Source organism: Capricornis sumatraensis, chromosome 1 (genome assembly GCF_032405125.1).
Source record: "Capricornis sumatraensis isolate serow.1 chromosome 1, serow.2, whole genome shotgun sequence".
Lineage (NCBI taxonomy): Eukaryota > Metazoa > Chordata > Mammalia > Artiodactyla > Bovidae > Capricornis > Capricornis sumatraensis.
In genome coordinates this window covers 144,945,728-144,964,548 of record NC_091069.1, presented here as the reverse complement: position 1 = coordinate 144,964,548, position 18,821 = coordinate 144,945,728, and the positions used below count along the sequence as shown (strand labels likewise).

The following is an 18,821-nucleotide window of genomic DNA, read 5'->3' as shown; positions in this document are numbered from 1 at the left end:
AAAACCTTTGTGGATCACAACAAACTGTGGAAAATTCTTAAAGAGATGGGAACACCAGACCACCTGACCTGCCTCTTAAGAAATCTGTATGCAGGTCAACAAGCAACAGCTAGAACTGGACATGGAAAAACAGACTGGTTCCAAATCGGGAAAGCAGTACGTCAAGGCAGTATATTGTCATCCTGCTTAATTAACTTATATGCAGAGTACATCATGAGAAACGCTGGGCTGAAAGAAGCACAAGCTGGAATCACAATTGTTGGGGAAAATATCAATAATCTCAGATATGCACATGATACCACCCTTATAGCAGAAAGCAAAGAACTAAAGAGCCTCTTGATGAAAGTGAAGGAGAAGAGTGAAAAAGTCAGCTTAAAACTCAACGTTCAGAAAGCTAAGATTATGACATCTGGTCTCACCACTTCATGGCAAATAGATGGGGAAATAGTGGAAACAGTGTCAGACTTTATTTTCTTGGGCTCCAAAATCACTGCAGATGGTGACTCTAGCCATGGAATTAAAAGAAACTTGCTCCTCGGAAGAAAAGCTATGACCAACCTAGACAGCATATTAAAAAGCAGAGACATTACTTTGCCAACAAAGGTCCTTGTGGTCAAAGTTATGTTTTTTCCTGTCGTGTATGAATGTGACAGTTGGACTATAAAGAAAGCTGAGCGCAGAAGAACTGATGTTTTTGAACTGCGGTGTTGGAAAAGACTCTTGAGAGTCCCTTGGACTGCAAGGAGATCCAACCAGTCCATCCTAAAGGAAATCAGTCCTGAATATTCAATGGAAGGACTGATGTTGAAGCTGAAGATCCAATACTTTGGGTATTTGATGGGAAAAAAATGACTCACTTGAAAAGACCCTGGTGCTGGGAAAGACTGAAGGCAGGAGAAGCGGACGGCAGAGGATGAGACGGTTAGATGGCATCACCAACTCGATGGACATGAGTCTGAGCAAGCTTCAGGAGTTGGTGCTGCTGTCTGTGGGATCGCAAACAGTGGACACCACTGAGCTACTAAACTAAAACGAACTAATACGTTCCGAAACATTGTTCTTAAAGCAGTTACCAAGGAAAGTTGTTAGATTCTATCTTAAATGCTTTCTTTTTAAAACAGAACATTAGATTCAAACAAAAAAAGTTCTTCAAACGTGAAAATCACTTCGAAAAATTATAATCATGCTGAAACTGCACGAAATAAGTCTTTCTGGATTTATATTTTTATGTTGACTATCCCTGCAAGTACATAGTCATTATTTAAGATCATTATGCCATATACTTGAAAACAAGGCTTTAACTAAATATCTGAGGTAATTAAAGCCTTAATGAAAAACATAACACTAGCAGGACAAATGAAAATCACAGCATGAATTACTGCCATGCCTGACAGCAATGCATTAAACTTATATTTTCAGAACAGAATGGGTTTAAAAGGCTAACATTCAACTATCACTCACAATTCTATGGAACTTTTAAACACTGAATATGTTCAATCTAACATATACCAAAATGTACATGTCATTATAGCTTTTTAAAATATGAGAAATTATCATTGATTGCGAACAATTTGGCTGTGATGCTATATAACAGAGAAATAAAAGACTGTCTTCTGATTACTGATCAAATACATTAGCTCTTCAACTGAAAAAATAATATACAGTGTTCTTAGGTTTATATCGTCTTGAAAGTTGACAGCAGCAATAAAAGCCAACATTTTGTCACTGAGCTAGACAGTTGTAATTAATAAAAGTAGACTAGGCATTTGAGTACTACAGACACAAAAAAGCCTGAGCAAATGCCTGAGACATGGTTTCTATCCCAAAGTGCTTCTCTTCTAATGACAGTGACTAAAATGTTAACAAATATTTGTACACTGTGACACTATGAAAGTTTAAAATCCTTATCCATATACACAAGATGCTCAGGGAATACAGAGCAGAAGACTTCATTCTAGAGATACAGGAGAACGTCTGGGAAACTTCTTACACAAGATGATGATGCCTCAGCTAAGTTCTTAAAATACATAAGTTTGCCAAGGAACAGGAAGATGCGAACAGGAGGAAGCATGAAGAGGTTCTAGACTAAGAACACTGCCTGAGACACCACACCGCGAAGGTAAGAACTGAGTGCTGAGTTGCTAAATCCAGGCAATTAAGAACACACCTCTGGAAAGCAGCCTTAAACAAAAGGAGAACATGCATATACACCACAACTCAATACAACCATGTATTGAATCTAAAGGGAACTTGACATACTTCTAGTTAAGAAGTATCATTAAATAGTTAACAACATGAACTTCCCAGAAGCTCGAAGTGATCACTTTGCTCTTATTACAGCGATCACTGAGTCTTGAATTATATACCAAACCAGAAAGGCTGATAAGGAAAGGACTCTATTCTAAGAAGTGCAGTATGCTTGTACTAGTAATAAGTATCCCAATAGGGATAATGGGTATTCTGATATATAGTCATAAACTTGTTTTAGAGCAACCTCTGTTCAAGCCCCAGAACTGTCATTTCCAAGCTATATGACCCGGACACATTATTTAACTTCTCAGAATTTTATCGGTAAAATGGGATAATAAAAATATCCATCCCATAGGATATGGTGAAATTACGTAAGACATGCAAGTAAAGTGCACAATGCCTGTGGCACACGGTAAGTGCTCAACCTATACCTCAACCTATTACTACAGCATAAAATCCAAGACACGGAGTCTACAAAATGAGAGTCACTAAATCCAGAGAGATGGAAAGGGATTAAGTAACAGAGGAGGATTAATGGGTTCAGTTTTGCATATGTTGACAGAAGTGCGTGTGTCACACTGAAGTCTGAAGCTGGAGGAAAGATATGGACCAAGATAATGAGATTATTATACATGCTAATTAAAACTACGGGAATAGATGGAAGAGCACAGAAGAAAGAGCTAGGGGACAGGGGACACAGAACCCTAAGAACCTTTGAAGGAACTCTTAAAATTGCAGCCAGAAAGAATTGAGACCAATAATGATGCTGGGATGGGAAGTTTCCTGAAGGGTTAAGAGACGAACAATATCAAACACTACAGAGTTCTGCAAAATAAAGGAATCTTTTTGGTAACTGCCATCAATTAAGTACCTCAGAAATAAATGCTCTCAGCTTTTCACAAACCCTACAATACCAATGCTTTGAATTTATTTCATAATGTGTCTTGATAGTTCAAAGCTATTTTACCCTATCATCTATTTTCACACCATCCCTGAAAGTAGAGAAGATCAAAGTTACCCAAAGTTACAGTGCTAGTTAGTTAACAGCAGTTTCTATGGGAAGTTTAAATACAATGATTCATAAAAACAATTATTATTAAAGGGCAACTGGAACCATCTTGTTTACCCTAAAATTTACCCACATTCATATGTATACATACACACACAGAGATATACACCAGATAGCCAGGTTGTCTGGCTCATTTTGATCAAAATATTTTTTCCCCACGTTTCAGTGTATCACAATCATAACCTACTTGTTGGAGCTAAGACAAGGTAGATTAAACCTAGTATCACGTAGATTAACTAAGGTAATGAGCTGCATGCTGTTAATAAAACCTAACTATGATGTTAATGAAAAAGCTAACAATGACATTTTTCTGTTTAAAATCCTTAAACAGAATCAAATCCAAACTCTTCCAGCCTCCTCTTCTGTCACTCTCCAGCAGGCCTTTAAGGCTGGGAACTTCCTAGGTCTTCTTGACCAGGCATGTTATCACAGCAAACAAACCTTAACTTTCTCATGTAACTTTTAATTCAGTCTTCTCAACTAGAACTTGTCTTAACTGTGCAACTCCAAGATCAAATGTGCTGAGCATACACCTTGTACTTTTACTGAATGAAACAATATAAACGTATTTTCTGATCCCTGGGCTTCTGATCCCTCTCTTCCCTGGGCTCAGTTGGTAAAGAATCCGCCTGCAACACAGGAGACCCCAGTTTGATTCCTGGGTCGGGAAGATCCGCTGGAGAAGGGATAGGTTGCCCACTCCAGTATTCTTGGGCTTCCCTTGTGGCTCAGCTGGTAAAGAATCCACCTGCAATGCGAGAGACGTGGGTTCAATTTCTGGGTTGGGAAGATCACCTGGAGAAGGGAAAGGCTACCCACTCCAGTATTCTGGTCTGGAGAATTCCATGGACTAGTCCATGGGGTCACAAAGAGTCAGACAGGACTGAGCGACTTTCACTTTATTTGATAAGTAAACATAAGTAAAATTAAAACATACAACTTTAAGTTGAGACTGTACTGTAATGGATTCAATTTATATAAATCTTCAAATCAAAGTAACAGCTCAATATTACAGAATGTAATTAAAATAACCTATTTTCTTATATTAAATCGAAGTTTTCTGAGTAGATCTACATGCTGTGGTTTCAACATAATAGTTAACAGTGAGAAATATTTTTAAAACTAAAATAATTCCGAGTTAAAAAAAAAAAAGTAGGGATTAAGAGAGCCAAAGAGTTTTATATACATTATATCTCAGGGTCCTTTTTTATATAAAAGATAAACAAATTAATATGCCAGAAATATAAGTCATATTATATTAGCATTTTGAACTTAGAAAACATGTGAATTCTGAATCGTTTCTGAATAGTATTATTACAATTTTTTGAACATTTTTTTGAACATGTACAACTCTAAACTTCCTCATCTGTCAACTAAGGAAGACAATACTTCAAATGAGGTAATTATATAAAAGATATTTCTAACTTCAAAAATGTTATGCAAGTTAAAATAGAACACTGAGAAAACTAAAGCAAAATTTAACACAACAGAACTGGTATTTATTACTTAAAATATTTAAAACTACATGGAACAATTAGCAAATAACAAATACATATGAAAAGGGACTTGGAAATACTGCCTTATGATGTATATGTGAGAAAACAAAAAACCTACCACAAAAAGAATTAATGAAATGAAAAAACTTACCAAACCATTTATTTATGCTGTGATTTTATTTTTCTATTATTTTATAATTACTATTTTCTGGTATTTTAATTCAGATTGTACAGGTCAAGATAATACTGCACCAAAATCACTATCTAAATTTATGAAGTACTAAAAACGGGACCAAACTTGGGGTCATATGCTACCTTTGAAGCTTGATCAAATGAAATTCTTATTGTAGATGTTAGTAAAAGCAGAAACTAGGAGGAGGGAAGGTGTAAGGGAACTCACTGCACTTTCTGCTTGGTTTTTCTGTAAACCTAAAATTGATCTAAAAATAAAGACTATTTTTTTAAATCAAAAATAAAAACTAAAACTAAAATACAAAGAGGTAGAATCAGAATATCTCTAGATCCTTTTCTCTCCTAAAATTCTGAGATTCCTACTATGAATAAACAAGAAGCTATAAGGGGATAAAAAAGAAATGTAAGAAGTTCCAGTTCTGCCATGACACATCAGATAATCCTTGCTAATCTGCATGTACAGCTTACTTAAGAAATAAGAATCAGCAATTTCCATAAATAGTCTAGGATTTACAGTTATATTAACTTAGACCAAGAAAGATGGTTTATAGGGTACTGCTTCCCCTAGCAGAGATAACATACCACATCACGGCATGTTTTACCAGATGCAACGCTGATACACAGAAAGCAACAAGTCACATTGCTTAGTGTGACATTTGAGTCTCCTCTTTTAATGTGGCCATGATGAATAACAATTTACTAATAAATTTGAAGCAAAGCTTTGGTAGGCTGACTTGTGACAATGAAAAACACAGATGAGTAAGAAACTACTTGCAGCTAGTGGGAAGTTGTAAGAGACAAATAGGGTGCAGAAACTTTAAAGATTTATCCATTTCTTCAGGAAAAAAAACTTACATCTGATGACCAAAGGTTAATATCAGTAAAACCTTGGGAGGCAAGCACATGAGTACTGATTACATTTTTCTTTTTGTTTAAATATTGCAAAAGATTTTTTACTATTTCAAATTATATTACATAATTCTTGCTGTCAAAATTGCTTCCTTTAAACTGATGCTAATTTTCTGCCTCTCTAGGTGGGCTACTCCTGAAATCATGCTCAGGGAAAATACAGGAATCACAAATTTCTTCAAGACCCAAATAAAATTACACCCTTTCCAAAATTCTGCTTGCAGTCCTTGCTAGGAATCTTAGAAATCATCTTTAAACTCTTACATATTCTATCACAGGGCTTCCTAGGTAGCACAGTGGTAAAGAATCCACCTGCCAATGCAGGTTTGATCCCTAGATTGGGAAAATCCCCTGGAATACAAAATGGCAACCCAAACTAGTATTCTCACCTGGAAAACTCCACAGACAGAGTGCCTGGTGGGCTAAAGTCTAGGGAGCTGCAAACAGAACCGACTGAGCAACTGAGCACGTGGCATATTTTATCATATTATATGTAATATTTCAGCAACTAGATGCTACTTGGTATAAATAATTGGAGTTCTGAATATGTAGATGACAATATGTAAGAGTGAGGACCTGTTGACAGGGTCCAGATGTTTACTGAGAACCATGGAAGTGGCCACAGGACTGGAAAAGGTCAGTTTTCATTCCAATCCCAAAGAAAGGCAATGCCAAAGAATGTTCAAATTACCGTACAACTGCACTCATTTCACATGCTAGCAAGATTATGCTCAAAATCCTTCAAGGTAGGCTTCAGCAGTACATGAATCAAGAATTTCCAGATATACAAACTGAATTTAGAAAAGGCAGAGGAACCAGAGATCAAATTGCCAACATTCGCTGAATCACAGAAAAAGCAAAGGGAATTCAAAAAAAAATCTACTTCTGCTTCATTGACTACGCTAAAGCCTTTGACTGTGTGGTTCACAGCAAACTGTGGGAAATTCTTAAAGAGATGGGAATATCAGATCACCTTACCTGCCTCCTGAGAAACCTGTATGCAGGACAAGCAGCAACAGTTAGTACTGGATATGGGACAACAGACTGCTTCAGTATTGGGAAAGGGGTATATCAAGGCTGTATATTGTCACTCTGCTTATTTAACTTCTATGCAGAGTACATCATGCAAAATGCTCAGCTGGATGAATCACAAGCTGGAATCAAGATTGCCAGGAGAAATATCATAAATTCAGACATGGAAATGGTACCACTTTAATGGCAAAAAGCCAAGAGGAACTAAAGAGCCTCTTGATTAAGGTGAGCGAAGAGTGAAAAAGCTGGCTTCAAACTCAACATCAGAAAACGAAAATGGTGGCATCCAATCCCACCACTTCATGCCAAATAGATGGGGAAAAAGTGCAAACAGTGACAGATTTTATTTTCTTGGACTCCAAAATCACTGCGGATGGTGACTGCAGCCATGAAATTAAAAGACGCTTGCTTCTTAGAAGAAAAGCTATGACAAACCTAGACAGGGTATTAAAAAGCAGAGACATTAGGTCTCTGCCAACAAAAGTCCAACAAAGGTCCGTCTAGTCAAAGCTTCAGTTTTTCCAGTAGTCATGTACGGATGTGAGAGAAAGGAGGGTGAATGCCAAAGAACAGATGATTTTGAACTGTGGTATTGGAGAAGATTCTTCAGAGTCCCATGGACTACAAGGAGATCAAACCAGTCATTCCTAAAGGAAATCAACCTGAATATACATTGGAAGGACTGATGCTGAAGCTGAAGCTCTAATACTTTGGCTGCCAACTCACTGGAAAAGACCTTGCTGGGAAAGACTGATGGCAAGAGAAGAAGGGGGAGTCAGGATAAGAAGTTCCGATGGCATCACTAACTCAATGCACATGAGTTTGAGCAAGCTCAAGGAGAAGGTGAAGGACAGGGAAACATGGCGCGCTGTCATTCACTGGGGTCACAGAGAGTCAGACACAACCTGGTAACTGAGTAACAACAACAGTGGCTTGTGTTCCGGAAAAAGGCTGCTCCCTATACACAAAATAAATTTCAAGAGAGTCAAACATTAAAAATTAAATTAAAACATAAAGTACTAGAAAAAAGTATAAGTGAATATAATCTTGGAGGGATGATGAATTTTCTATATATTACACTGAAAGAATGATACATTGGAATTTAAAAAGTTTAATTTTTATACTTCAAAAACTACCAAAAAATTAAAAACATAACAAAAGAAAAATATCCGTGATGTGTATTAGAGAGAAAGGGTTACTAGTAATAAACACTTAAAATCGCCCATAGAAATAGCAATAAGAAAATGAAACTCTCCCAACAGTCAAAAAGCAAAGGGAAACTGTGAGAAATTCTCAAAAGAAGTACAAATATCCATGGGGAAGTAATCAAGAAAATAGAAACTAACATATCCACCTTAACCTAGAAAAATGAAGAAGTGACAGCTCTTATTTTTTTTGAGGAAAACAGCACTCTTACACCCTGGTGGTAGGAATAGAAATTGGTTTAAAAAAAAAAAAGAAGAAGTCTGTCTGAAGAGTAATTTGGCAATATATATAATACACCTTAAACTTTTTCTATCATTTGATCTAGAATCCCAATCCAAAAACATTTATAAAAGGATGCTCACCAAGGCATTTTTTAAATAGTACAACATTTTAAACATTCTAAATATTTAATAACTGGAATGATTAAACACACATTGGTGAATTAATACAACACATTACTCTGCTATTATTAACAAAAAGATGTTGAACAAAAAATATGCAATTATACAAAATGATGTTAACTATGCATTAAGGCAAGATAAATAAATAAAAAGCTGTGAAACAGCACTCCATTATCTCACTACTGTTTAAAAATATTTACATGTATATAAGAAATTCTACACCAAAATGCAAAAAGTGGTAATCTCTGGCAGATGAGATTGTGAGTTAACTTAAATTTGCCCCATTCTGCTTAACTGTGCCTTCAAGGTTCTACAATAAACTACAATAAAGTAATAAATATATTACTTTCAAAAACAATAAACACATATTACTTTTAGATGTTTTTAAATAACAACACCTCCTGTCCAGGAGACATCCTAGATGACTAGGGAAGGTGAATAAACATTACAATACATGGATAAGTAGAGATCAATACAGGGGGTTACTTAGCAAACACAATGCAAGGTAAAGAATCTAGCTGGAATGCAAAGAAAATTTCCTGAAGGAAAGAATCTCCCAAGTGAGATTTAAGCACAATGAGGAATAGCCAAAAAAATAAAAAAGAAGAAGGGCATTCAGGCAGGAATGTAGGAACTAAAAAATTTAATTACTCCAAATCTGGAATGACAGGAAGAAAAAGAATGGCTTGTGATGAGTTCATATAGCCAGGCTCAGGTCAACTCACAAGTATCCTCTAAGTAATAAGTTTGGATGTGATCCTGAAGGCAATTAGGAAAGACTCAAGGTTTAAAATCAGTTGCATACTAAAAAGACTATTGACAGTGGGGAGGATAAATCTGAGGGGAATAGTGGAAAGTCTGTCAAAGAGATCTGGGAGAGAAATAATGGAAGCCTTATTTTAAATGGAGCGATGGTATGGAAAAGCTGAAAGAGTGTAAAACACACAAGTGGTATTCAGTAAGAAGAAACCAAAGGACTTGATGATTTGAGATACAAAGCACAAAGAGGTACCCAGGATTACTCTCGGCTTCTGAGCTGGGTAAGAAGAAGGCAGAAGCAATTCAACATGAAAGAAGACGTAAAGTTCACTTCTGGATGTGCTGCTATTGAAGATTCTATGGTAACTGGATATGTAAGTCTTCAAGTGGTGGTTAAGTCTTTGGGTGGGAAATAAGGACTTGAGAGTCAACGGTGACATGGTAGCTCAAGTCCCATCTTGTGAGACTGATCATAAAAAGAGCATACGTAGAAGAAAAGAGAGTCGAAGACAGAACCTAGAGGAAACTCAGGAATCAGGTGAAGAAAGACTAACTGGCAAAAAGAGACAGAAAAGGAAATAGGTTAAATAGAAAGGTTAAAAAAAATTAAGAAAAATAAATCAGAGAATTCCCAAGAAGAGAGTGATCTTAAGTGTTATTTGATGTCAAAAGATTGAAAAGTATCCACTGGATTTAATAACCAGACAACATCTAGTGTAGCAAGAAAAACTGAAGGGTCTGGGTAATGCACGAAGTTCAAGAATGCATGAGAGGGGAGGAAACTGAGACAGTACCAGTCATATGAGGTCAGGTGTTAAGTCTGGAGTAAAGGGAAGGAGAAAGGATAGTGGCTTCAGGCAAAAGATTGTTTAGAATGGCAGACACAGAACAACAAGCTCCTAAAGATGTCCACATTCTAATTCCCCAAGCCTGTGACTGTGCTAACTTACCTGGTAAAAGAAACTTTGTAGATGTGATTAAGCTAAGGATCTCAGATGAGGAGCCTATCTTGGAATATTTAGGTAGGCCCGATGTAATCACAAGGCTCCTTACTTAGAAAAAGGAAGAGGAGATCACAGAAGACAGAAGATGTCATGATGTTGGCTTTGAAGATGGTGGAAGGGCGTCACAAGCCAAGAATGTAGGCAGCCTCTTTTTCGGCTGGAAAAGGCAAAAAAAAATATTCTCCCCTAGAGCCTCCAGAAGGTAAACAAGCAACCCTGCTGATCCATTTTAGAGCTTTGATCTCAGAACTGCAGGCTAATAAGCTTAAGTTACTAAGTTAACAATTTTTATAGCAACATTAGGAAACATTTCATTTGGTTTATTTTTTAGGTAAGAGAGGCTTATGTATGTTTATATACTAAGCAAAGAACAGAAGCAAAGCTCTGAAGACAAAAGAGAAAGATTTTGTATTTTTGATGATCAAACTGGACAATAAATCTTGGGATAAAAATTTAAGTTTAATCTTACATCCAAGAATTTCTTTCTGTGATCTCTGGCTGAAAGCTGAATGACTGAGCTTCACCAGGAAATGGGAAGAAATGGAATAAACAGAATTTATTTATTCCTAGAACTAGCTTTGGAAAAAGAACCCTTCTACTAACAGAAAGAGAGGAAGAGAAGGGTATTTATGCTGAAAAGTGCAAAATGAATTGAGTAAGTGGTAGTTTAGTCGCTAAGTCATGTCCAGCTCTTGCAACCTCATGGACTGTAGCCCACAGACTCCTCTGTCCATGGGATGTCCCAGGCAAGAGTACTGGAGTGGGTTGCCATTTCCTCGTCCAGAATTAAGGAAAGTAACCTACTAATCAGCATTTATCTCCTAAGATCAGAGTTATTATTTACTGAGTGACTACTATGTGCAAAGCATCAAGTACTTGCATAAATTTTCCTTCTTAAAATGTTGCAAGACAAAAATTATGCACACTTGACTAGGGGGAAAGTGGCAAAACTCCTAGGATTCAGATGAAAACTTGTATGACTCAAAACACTACACTGAGAAATCTGGTAGACACTACCATAACTCAGTGATTAAGGTTAACAGTACCAGTAATAAGACATATCAAAATCAGGTACCCCTTGATATAATGTACTGAAAAGGACATTTCACCTCCATGGTATTCCTTTACCCAATTATGCAGCAACACTTTTATCAAATCACAAGAAAACAATGTCAGTGTGAGGGATATCTTACAAAACAATTGAGAAGTACTCTTCAAAGTTTCAAGGCAATGAAAGACAAGAAAAAACAGGAACTATTACAAACTGAGAGAGAACAGAAACACAACAAAACAATGTGGAATCCTTGATTAGATCCTGGACAGGAAAAAAAAAAAAGCATTAGGTGTTAAAACAAGTGAACTCAGAATAAAACCTATAATTTAGTTAATAGCACTGTACCAATGTTAATCTCTTAGCTCTGATCACTGTATCACGAACTCAAAAACTTAAAAAAAAAACAACAACAACACTGATTCTACAGGAGAAAGTCACTTAATAATGAGTCTAGCTTTCAGTCTATTCAAGGTTAACTTTATGGAGCAGCAGAGCCTACGTTTAGGTTCTCTCTGGTGGTTAACAATAGTACATATGGTATTCCTGAATTCCCTGGCATTCTGGTCTGACTCCTGTCCTAGACTGGTGCTTGAACACTTGACCTCTGACTCCTACCTTGGTCCTATCCACACATTCTGACTATGCAATCTAATCCCTGGTTCCAATCTCCAGAATAATATGCTTTTGGGGAGAGTATCTAAGTAAGGACAAATAGGTAAATACAAAGGGTGCATGCAAAGTCAGCAAAGAAACCTCAGAATAGAGTGTATTAATGATTATCTTCTCTCTTACACATATTCACTCCTCACATTTGCAAACATATCTTCATAAAATATAAACATAAAGGGGAATCTCAATAAGGAGCAGTATAGCCTAAAACGTAAAAACTACAGAGCAATATATCATAAAGCCACAAAATTGGATATATTTTTACAATCAGTTTGCTCATCTTCCGTTTGTTCTGGCAACTGGACTGCCTGCTAGTATTGTTTCCTTACGGATTTGCAAAGGAGTAATCAAACTACATACAATACTTTGCAAATATTTACTCAGCCATTATTATGAACCAGGCATCAACAAACAGGGTACTTAAAACACAGGTATAACTCATTTATTTTTACGTTATATGACAGCTCTATCCAACATTGAGAGATTTTATTCATGTCCTTCATATTAGGCCATGATCTAGATTAATGAGGTCCAATAAAAAAATATAGTGCAAGCCATATATATAAGGCTAGATTTTCTAGTAACTGAATTTTTTAAAATGAAAATAGAACGTGAAAGGTCATGTAATCACATTGAAAAAAAAAAAGGAGTGATATTTACCTTTTTCCTTCCTGTATAATAAATCTTCAAAATCTCCTTTGTATTATACACTTTGGATGCATGCGTGCTCCATGGTGTCTAACTCTTTCGCAACCCCATTGACTACTGCCCCCACGCTCCTATGTCCATGGGATTTCCCAGGCAAGAGTACTGGAGCGGGTGGTAATTTCCTTCTCAAGGGATCTTCCCCACCCAGGGATTGAACTGGTGTCTCCTGCTTGAGCAGGCAGATTCTTTACCACTGAGCCACCTGGGAAGCCCTGCTGCTGCTGCTAAGTCGCCTCCAGCGTGTCTGACTCTGTGTGACCCCATAGACAGCAGCATCTCAATTCTGACTAGCCACATTTCAAATGCTCAACAGTCATATGCAGCTATCACTTCCCTACTGGACAGCACAGATCTTAATAATACTATTTATTAAACAAAATAAACTGAGTTATAGGGTTAAATTTCAATTTGCTTTATTAATCAAATCCAATCCAATTATGTTTTCTACTCAGAAATCAATACATTCTCTGTTCTCTGAACTCTGTACTTTCTTTAATCATCCCAAAGATTATTACATTACAGCTACTGAGAGAAGCATACACAAAGAATAATGAATTAAATTGAAAACTTATTTGCAGTGAAAGGTTTTTGAATGTTTTTAGTTAAAAGGACACATGCTACTACTGTGCTTTCTTAGAAAAATAAAGTATATTTTTTAAAAACCAGACACGTCCTCCAGGTTTAGTAGAGACTGCAATCAGACCAGAATATGTTGAAAACAAATTAAATCAGTCTACACACCCAACACATCTTTGATTCTTGAAAGTTGATCATATCACTTATAAGATTCACATTCGTTTAAGAGTTAATAATGGGAGAATTCAAAAGTTTCATTTAAGACAAATTTCCAAATACACACATTTATTTTTCCTTATACGTATACCTTTTCATTCTTTAAAAAATAGTTCATCTTTATGGCAAATATGTATTTGAAATGTTAATGTTTTAACATTAACATTAATGTTTTTTAAAAACCCAAAACTTTTGCTATAAATTACCCTTGGCTTAATTCTAAAGTAGAATTATTTAAAAAACATTATTTATAAAGACAAACTCAAGGTTTCTTTATAGGTTGAGTAGCTCAATTTTAAAAACATCATTTTCACTGACTTCCTAGCACAGTGCCTGGCACGTGGTATTTTCTCAATAAATGAATGCATATCAAGTAGCGGGCTCTAAATATTAATATATTTAGCATTTAAAACGAAATGTTAAAAAAGGGGACTTTTTCAACTAACGGGTTTAACTAGATTTCATGTAAAACCTGAAGCTACGCTAGAGTTAAGAACACCTTCCATCAGTTATTCTCATTTAACTCAACACTCCTAGAGCACAGATATTATCACCCTCTTTTAACACGAGGAGGGTGGAGCCAAAAGTGGGAAAGTCATACAATTATTAAGTAGTGGAGAAAGATTTCAAGTCCAAGTCCTCAAACAAAATGGTGTGTGTAGTGGGAAGGTGTTTGTGGACTTTATGAAAAATATCTCATAATGCCCTATTTTTTTTAAAAATCCCATTACAAAAGTTTCAGAGGAAAAATACACAACGGATAGACTCCAATTCCACACACACACACACACACACAAAACCCACAACTTTTTAAGAAATTAGGACCATTTAAATTATAACAACAATAAGTATTACGGATTAGAACTTAACTGCAACTACACAGAAAGGCTACGTCCTCCTATCGCTGCCTGAGGAGATAAATCAAACTGAGGGCGAAAGCATCCCTAGCGGCCTGTGAGAGACTCGAGCTGGAGGCCGAGGAGAGGCGGCGCCCCTTCCTGGGGGCGCAGCTGGCCCCCTCCCCTAGGAAGGCACCTGGCCAACTGGCTCCAGCCTACCTGACGGGCTCCCGCCACCGCTTGAACCAGTTGCAGCAATTGGCCATCAGACTGAACATCCCAGGCCGCTCCTCCCGCCGCCTCCCATCCGAGCCCGGAGCAGAGATGGGCCGCTAGTCCTCCTGGGCCGAGTCCTCGGGGACGCCGCCGCCGCTCCGAGGAGGCCCAGAGGAGAATGGGCCTGGAGGAGAGGCCGGGAGGAGGGTGAGGGCGGTCACTCTCAAAACCAAGCCCAACAACCGCGCCTACAGGCGAGCGGAAAACCTCGCTCCTCGCCCACGCAGTGGGGACCAAAGGCGCAGCTACACAAACCCCGACAGGCTTCTCCAGCTGCCAGAGAAAACCCCCGCGTCAACGTGCTGACGTTCCCCCCAGGCGCGGAAAGGCGGCCCCAAGCACCGCCCTTACACTTCTCCAATCACCGTTGGATGGCCCGTCGCGAGGCGCTCTCAGTGGCTGAAGAGGTCCGGCTCCCCGCCCCCACTGGGGCTGGGAGGGAGAAGGGGGAATGGCTTGAAGAGAGAAGGGGAGGGGGAGGGGGGCAGGCGGTTCTCGTAGCTAGGCAACGGAAGCGTCCAGAGATGAGTTGAGGGATTTCCGACAGTTCTTAGGCTAAGAGGGATCTGTACACTTATCCAAACTATGTGATCGTGCTGCTCCTTGTCTGTCTCCAGTCCCAACTGAGATCCGGAGATCTCAGGTCTTGTGCATGTTTTATTTTGTTTCCTAAAGCAAGGAGTGGATCCTGTGTGATGCCAGCGGACACTGGCTGCACAATTACAGAAACAATACACTGAGACAATCAAGTTAAGAATGAGGGTAAAATTCGTTCGCTAACTACCCAATAGTTTAGATGAGAGTGACGTTTTAGTTTTTTGTTGTCGTTCAGTCGTGTCCGACTCTTTGCCACCCCGTGGATTGCAGCAAGCCAGGCTTCCCTGTCCTTCACCATCTCCTGAAGTTTGCTCAAACTCATCTACATTTGCTCAACTCAATTGCCATTGAGTTGTTCTTTTCCAATGAGTCGGCTCTTCGCATCAGGTGGCAAAAGTATTGAAACTTCAGCTTTAGCATCAGTCCTTCCAATGAATATGGGTTGATTTCCCTTAGGAATTGTATATTGTTACATAGAATGTGAAATGGAATTGTATCATATATACTATGTGGAGGTTATGCTTACAAAAGTATTTTGGAAAGTATGAAAAGGAAAAAGATGAAGAAAGTAAGATCTCATAAAGGAAAGTGAAGTCGCTCAGTCGTGTCCGACTCTTTGTGACCCCATGGACTGTAGCCTACCATGCTCTTCTGTCCATGGGATTTTCCAGGCAAGAGTACTGGAGTGGGCTGCTATTTCCTTCTCAAGAGGATCTTCCCTACCCAGGGATTGAACCTGGGTTTCGGATTGAATCTGGGTCTCCCGCATTGTAGGCAGACGTTTTACCTTCTGAGCCACCAGGGAAGTCCCCACTTAAAGGTAACCAGTATTAAATTTTGATGTATGTACTTTCAGGATTCTTAGAGACGTAGATTGCTAGCTGTTTAGTTTCTGGAAGATGGAGATCATGTCGTTGTTATCCAGTTGCTTAGTCATATCCGACTCTTTTCTACCCTTGGACTACAGGACCCCTGACTTCCATGTCCTTCACTATCTTCCAGAGTTTGTTCAAACTCATGTCCATTGATTTGGCGATGCCATCCAAACATCTCAACCTCTGTCATCCCCTTCTCCTCCTGCCTTCAATCTCTCCCAGCATCAAGGTCTTTTCCAACAAGTCAGCTGTCCACATCAGGTGCCAAAGTTTTGGAGCTTCAACTTCAGCATCAGTCATGCCAGTGAATATTCAGGGTCGATTCCCTTTAAGATTGATTGGTTTAATCTCCTGGCAGTTGAAGGGATTCTCAGGAGTCTTCTATAGCACAACAGATCAAAAGCATCAGTTCTTAGGGTCTCAAAATTCTTTATGGTCCAAATCTCATATCCGTACATCATTACTGGAAAAACCATAACTTTGACTAGACAGACCTTTCTCAGCAAAGTGATGACTCTGCTTTTAAATATGCTGTCTAGGTTTTTGCTGCATTCAATATGCCAGCAAATTTGGAAATCTCAGCAGTGGCCACAGGACTGGAAAAGGTCAGTTTTCATTCCAATCCCAAAGAAAGGTAATGCCAAAGAATGCTCAAACTACTGCACAATTGCACTCATCTCACACGCTAGTAAAGTAATGCTTAAAATTCTCCAAGCCAGGCTTCAGCAATATGTGAACTGTGAACTTCCAGATGTTCAAGCTGGTTTCAGAAAAGGCAGAGGAACCAGAGATCAAATTGACAATATCTGCTGGATCATCGAAAAAGCAAGAGAGTTCCAGAAAAACATGTATTTCTGCTTTATTGACTATGCCAAAGCCTTTGACTGTGTGGATCACAATAAACTGTGGAAAATTCTTTAAGAGATGGGAATACCAGACCACCTGATCTGCCTCTTGAGAAATCTGTATGCAGGTCAGGAAGCAACAGTTAGAACTGGACAGGGAACAACAGACTGGTTGCAAATAGGAAAAGGAGTACATCAAGCCTGTACTGTCACCCTGCTTATTTAACTTATATGCAGAGTACATCATGAGAAACGCTGGGCTGGAAGAAGCGCAAGCTAGAATCAAGATTGCTGGGAAAATTATCGATAACCTCAGATATGTACCACCCTTATGGCAGAAAGTGAAGAAGAACTAAAGAGCCTCTTGAAAACTTGAAGGAGGAGAGTGAAAAAATTGGCTTAAAGCTCAACATTCAGAAAACTAAGGTCATGGCATCTGGTCCATTACTTCATGGCAAATAGATGGGGAAACAGTGGAAATAGTGGCTGACTTTATTTTGGACGGCTGCAAAATCACTGCAGATGGTGATTGCAGCCATGAAATTAAAAGACGCTTACTCCTTGGAAGGAGTTATGACCAACCTAGATAGCATATTCCAAAGCAGACACACCACTTTGCCAACAAAGGTCCATCTAGTCAAGGCTATGGTTTTTCCAATGGTCATGTATGGATGTGAGAGTTGGACTATAAAGAAAGCTGAGCGCCGAAGAACTGACGCTTTAGAACTGTGGTGTTGGAGAAGACTCTTGAGAGTCCCTTGGCCTGCAAGGAGATCCAACCAGTCCCTCCTAAAGGAGATCAGTCCTGGGTGTTCACTGGAAGGACTGATGTTGAAGCTGAAACTCCAATACTTAGGCCACCTGATGTGAAAAGCTGACTCATTGGAAAAGACCCTGATGCTGGGGAAGATTGAGGGCAGGAGGAGAAGAGGACGACAGAGGATGAGTTGGTTGGATGGCATCACCGACTTGATGGACATGGGTTTGGGTGGACTCCAGGAGTTGGTGATGGACAGAAAGTGCTGGCATGCTGCAGTTCATAGGGTCACAGAGTCAGACATGACTGAGGACTGAGCTGAATTGAACTACGTTTGTCATAGCTTTTCTTCCAGATAGCAAGCATCTTTTAATTTCATGGCTACAGTCACTGTCTGCAGTGATTTGGGAGTCCCGAAAAATAAAGTCTGTTAATGTTTCCATTGTTTCCCCATCTATTTGCCACGAAGTGATGGGACTAGGTGTCATGATCTTAGTTTTTTGAGTGTTGAGTTTTAAACCAGCTGTTTCACTCCTCTTTCACCTTTATCAACAGGCTACTTGTTATTTTGAAACATTGTATTTTATTTAGAGAAATATGTAATATCTGCTTTTCTGTTATATTTTTTGGAAATAAGTAAATGGCAGGTACATTTCTATAGAAAGAAATGAATGCATTATATGTAGGGATACATGTGTCCATTCAGTCTCCAGTTACGTATTTCTACTGCTACTGCTAAGTCACTTCAGTCGTGTCCAACTCTGTGGGACCCCATAGATGGCAGCCCACCAGGCTCCCCCATCCCTGGGATTCTCCAGGCAAGAACACTGGAGTGGGTTGCCATTTCCTTCTCCAGTGCATGAAAGTGAAAAGTGAAAATTGAAAGTGAAGTTGCTCAGTCGTTTCCGACTCTTAGCGACCTCATTGACTGCAGCCTACCAGGCTCCTCTGCCCATGGGATTTTCCAGGCAAGAGTACTGGAGTGGGGTGCCATTGCCTTCTCTACCAGTTACATATACTTATTTTCAAATTCTAGTAAGACAGAGACAGGGCCGTAGGAAGCCCAGTGTATTCAAGACAATATAATGATT

At 38.7% G+C, this 18,821-nt stretch overlaps 1 protein-coding gene across 1 annotated transcript in view; it reads right to left on the bottom strand.

Annotated features, from left to right (window-relative positions):
* Positions 1-14,658, bottom strand: part of ARL13B (ARF like GTPase 13B) — a 77,085-nt gene extending 62,427 nt beyond the window's left edge. The window contains exon 1 of the mRNA XM_068976626.1: positions 14,600-14,658. Coding sequence (XP_068832727.1) covers positions 14,600-14,658 — 59 coding nt within the window. The remainder of the gene's footprint in view (positions 1-14,599) is intronic.
* Between the last annotated feature and the right edge of the window lie 4,163 nt (positions 14,659-18,821).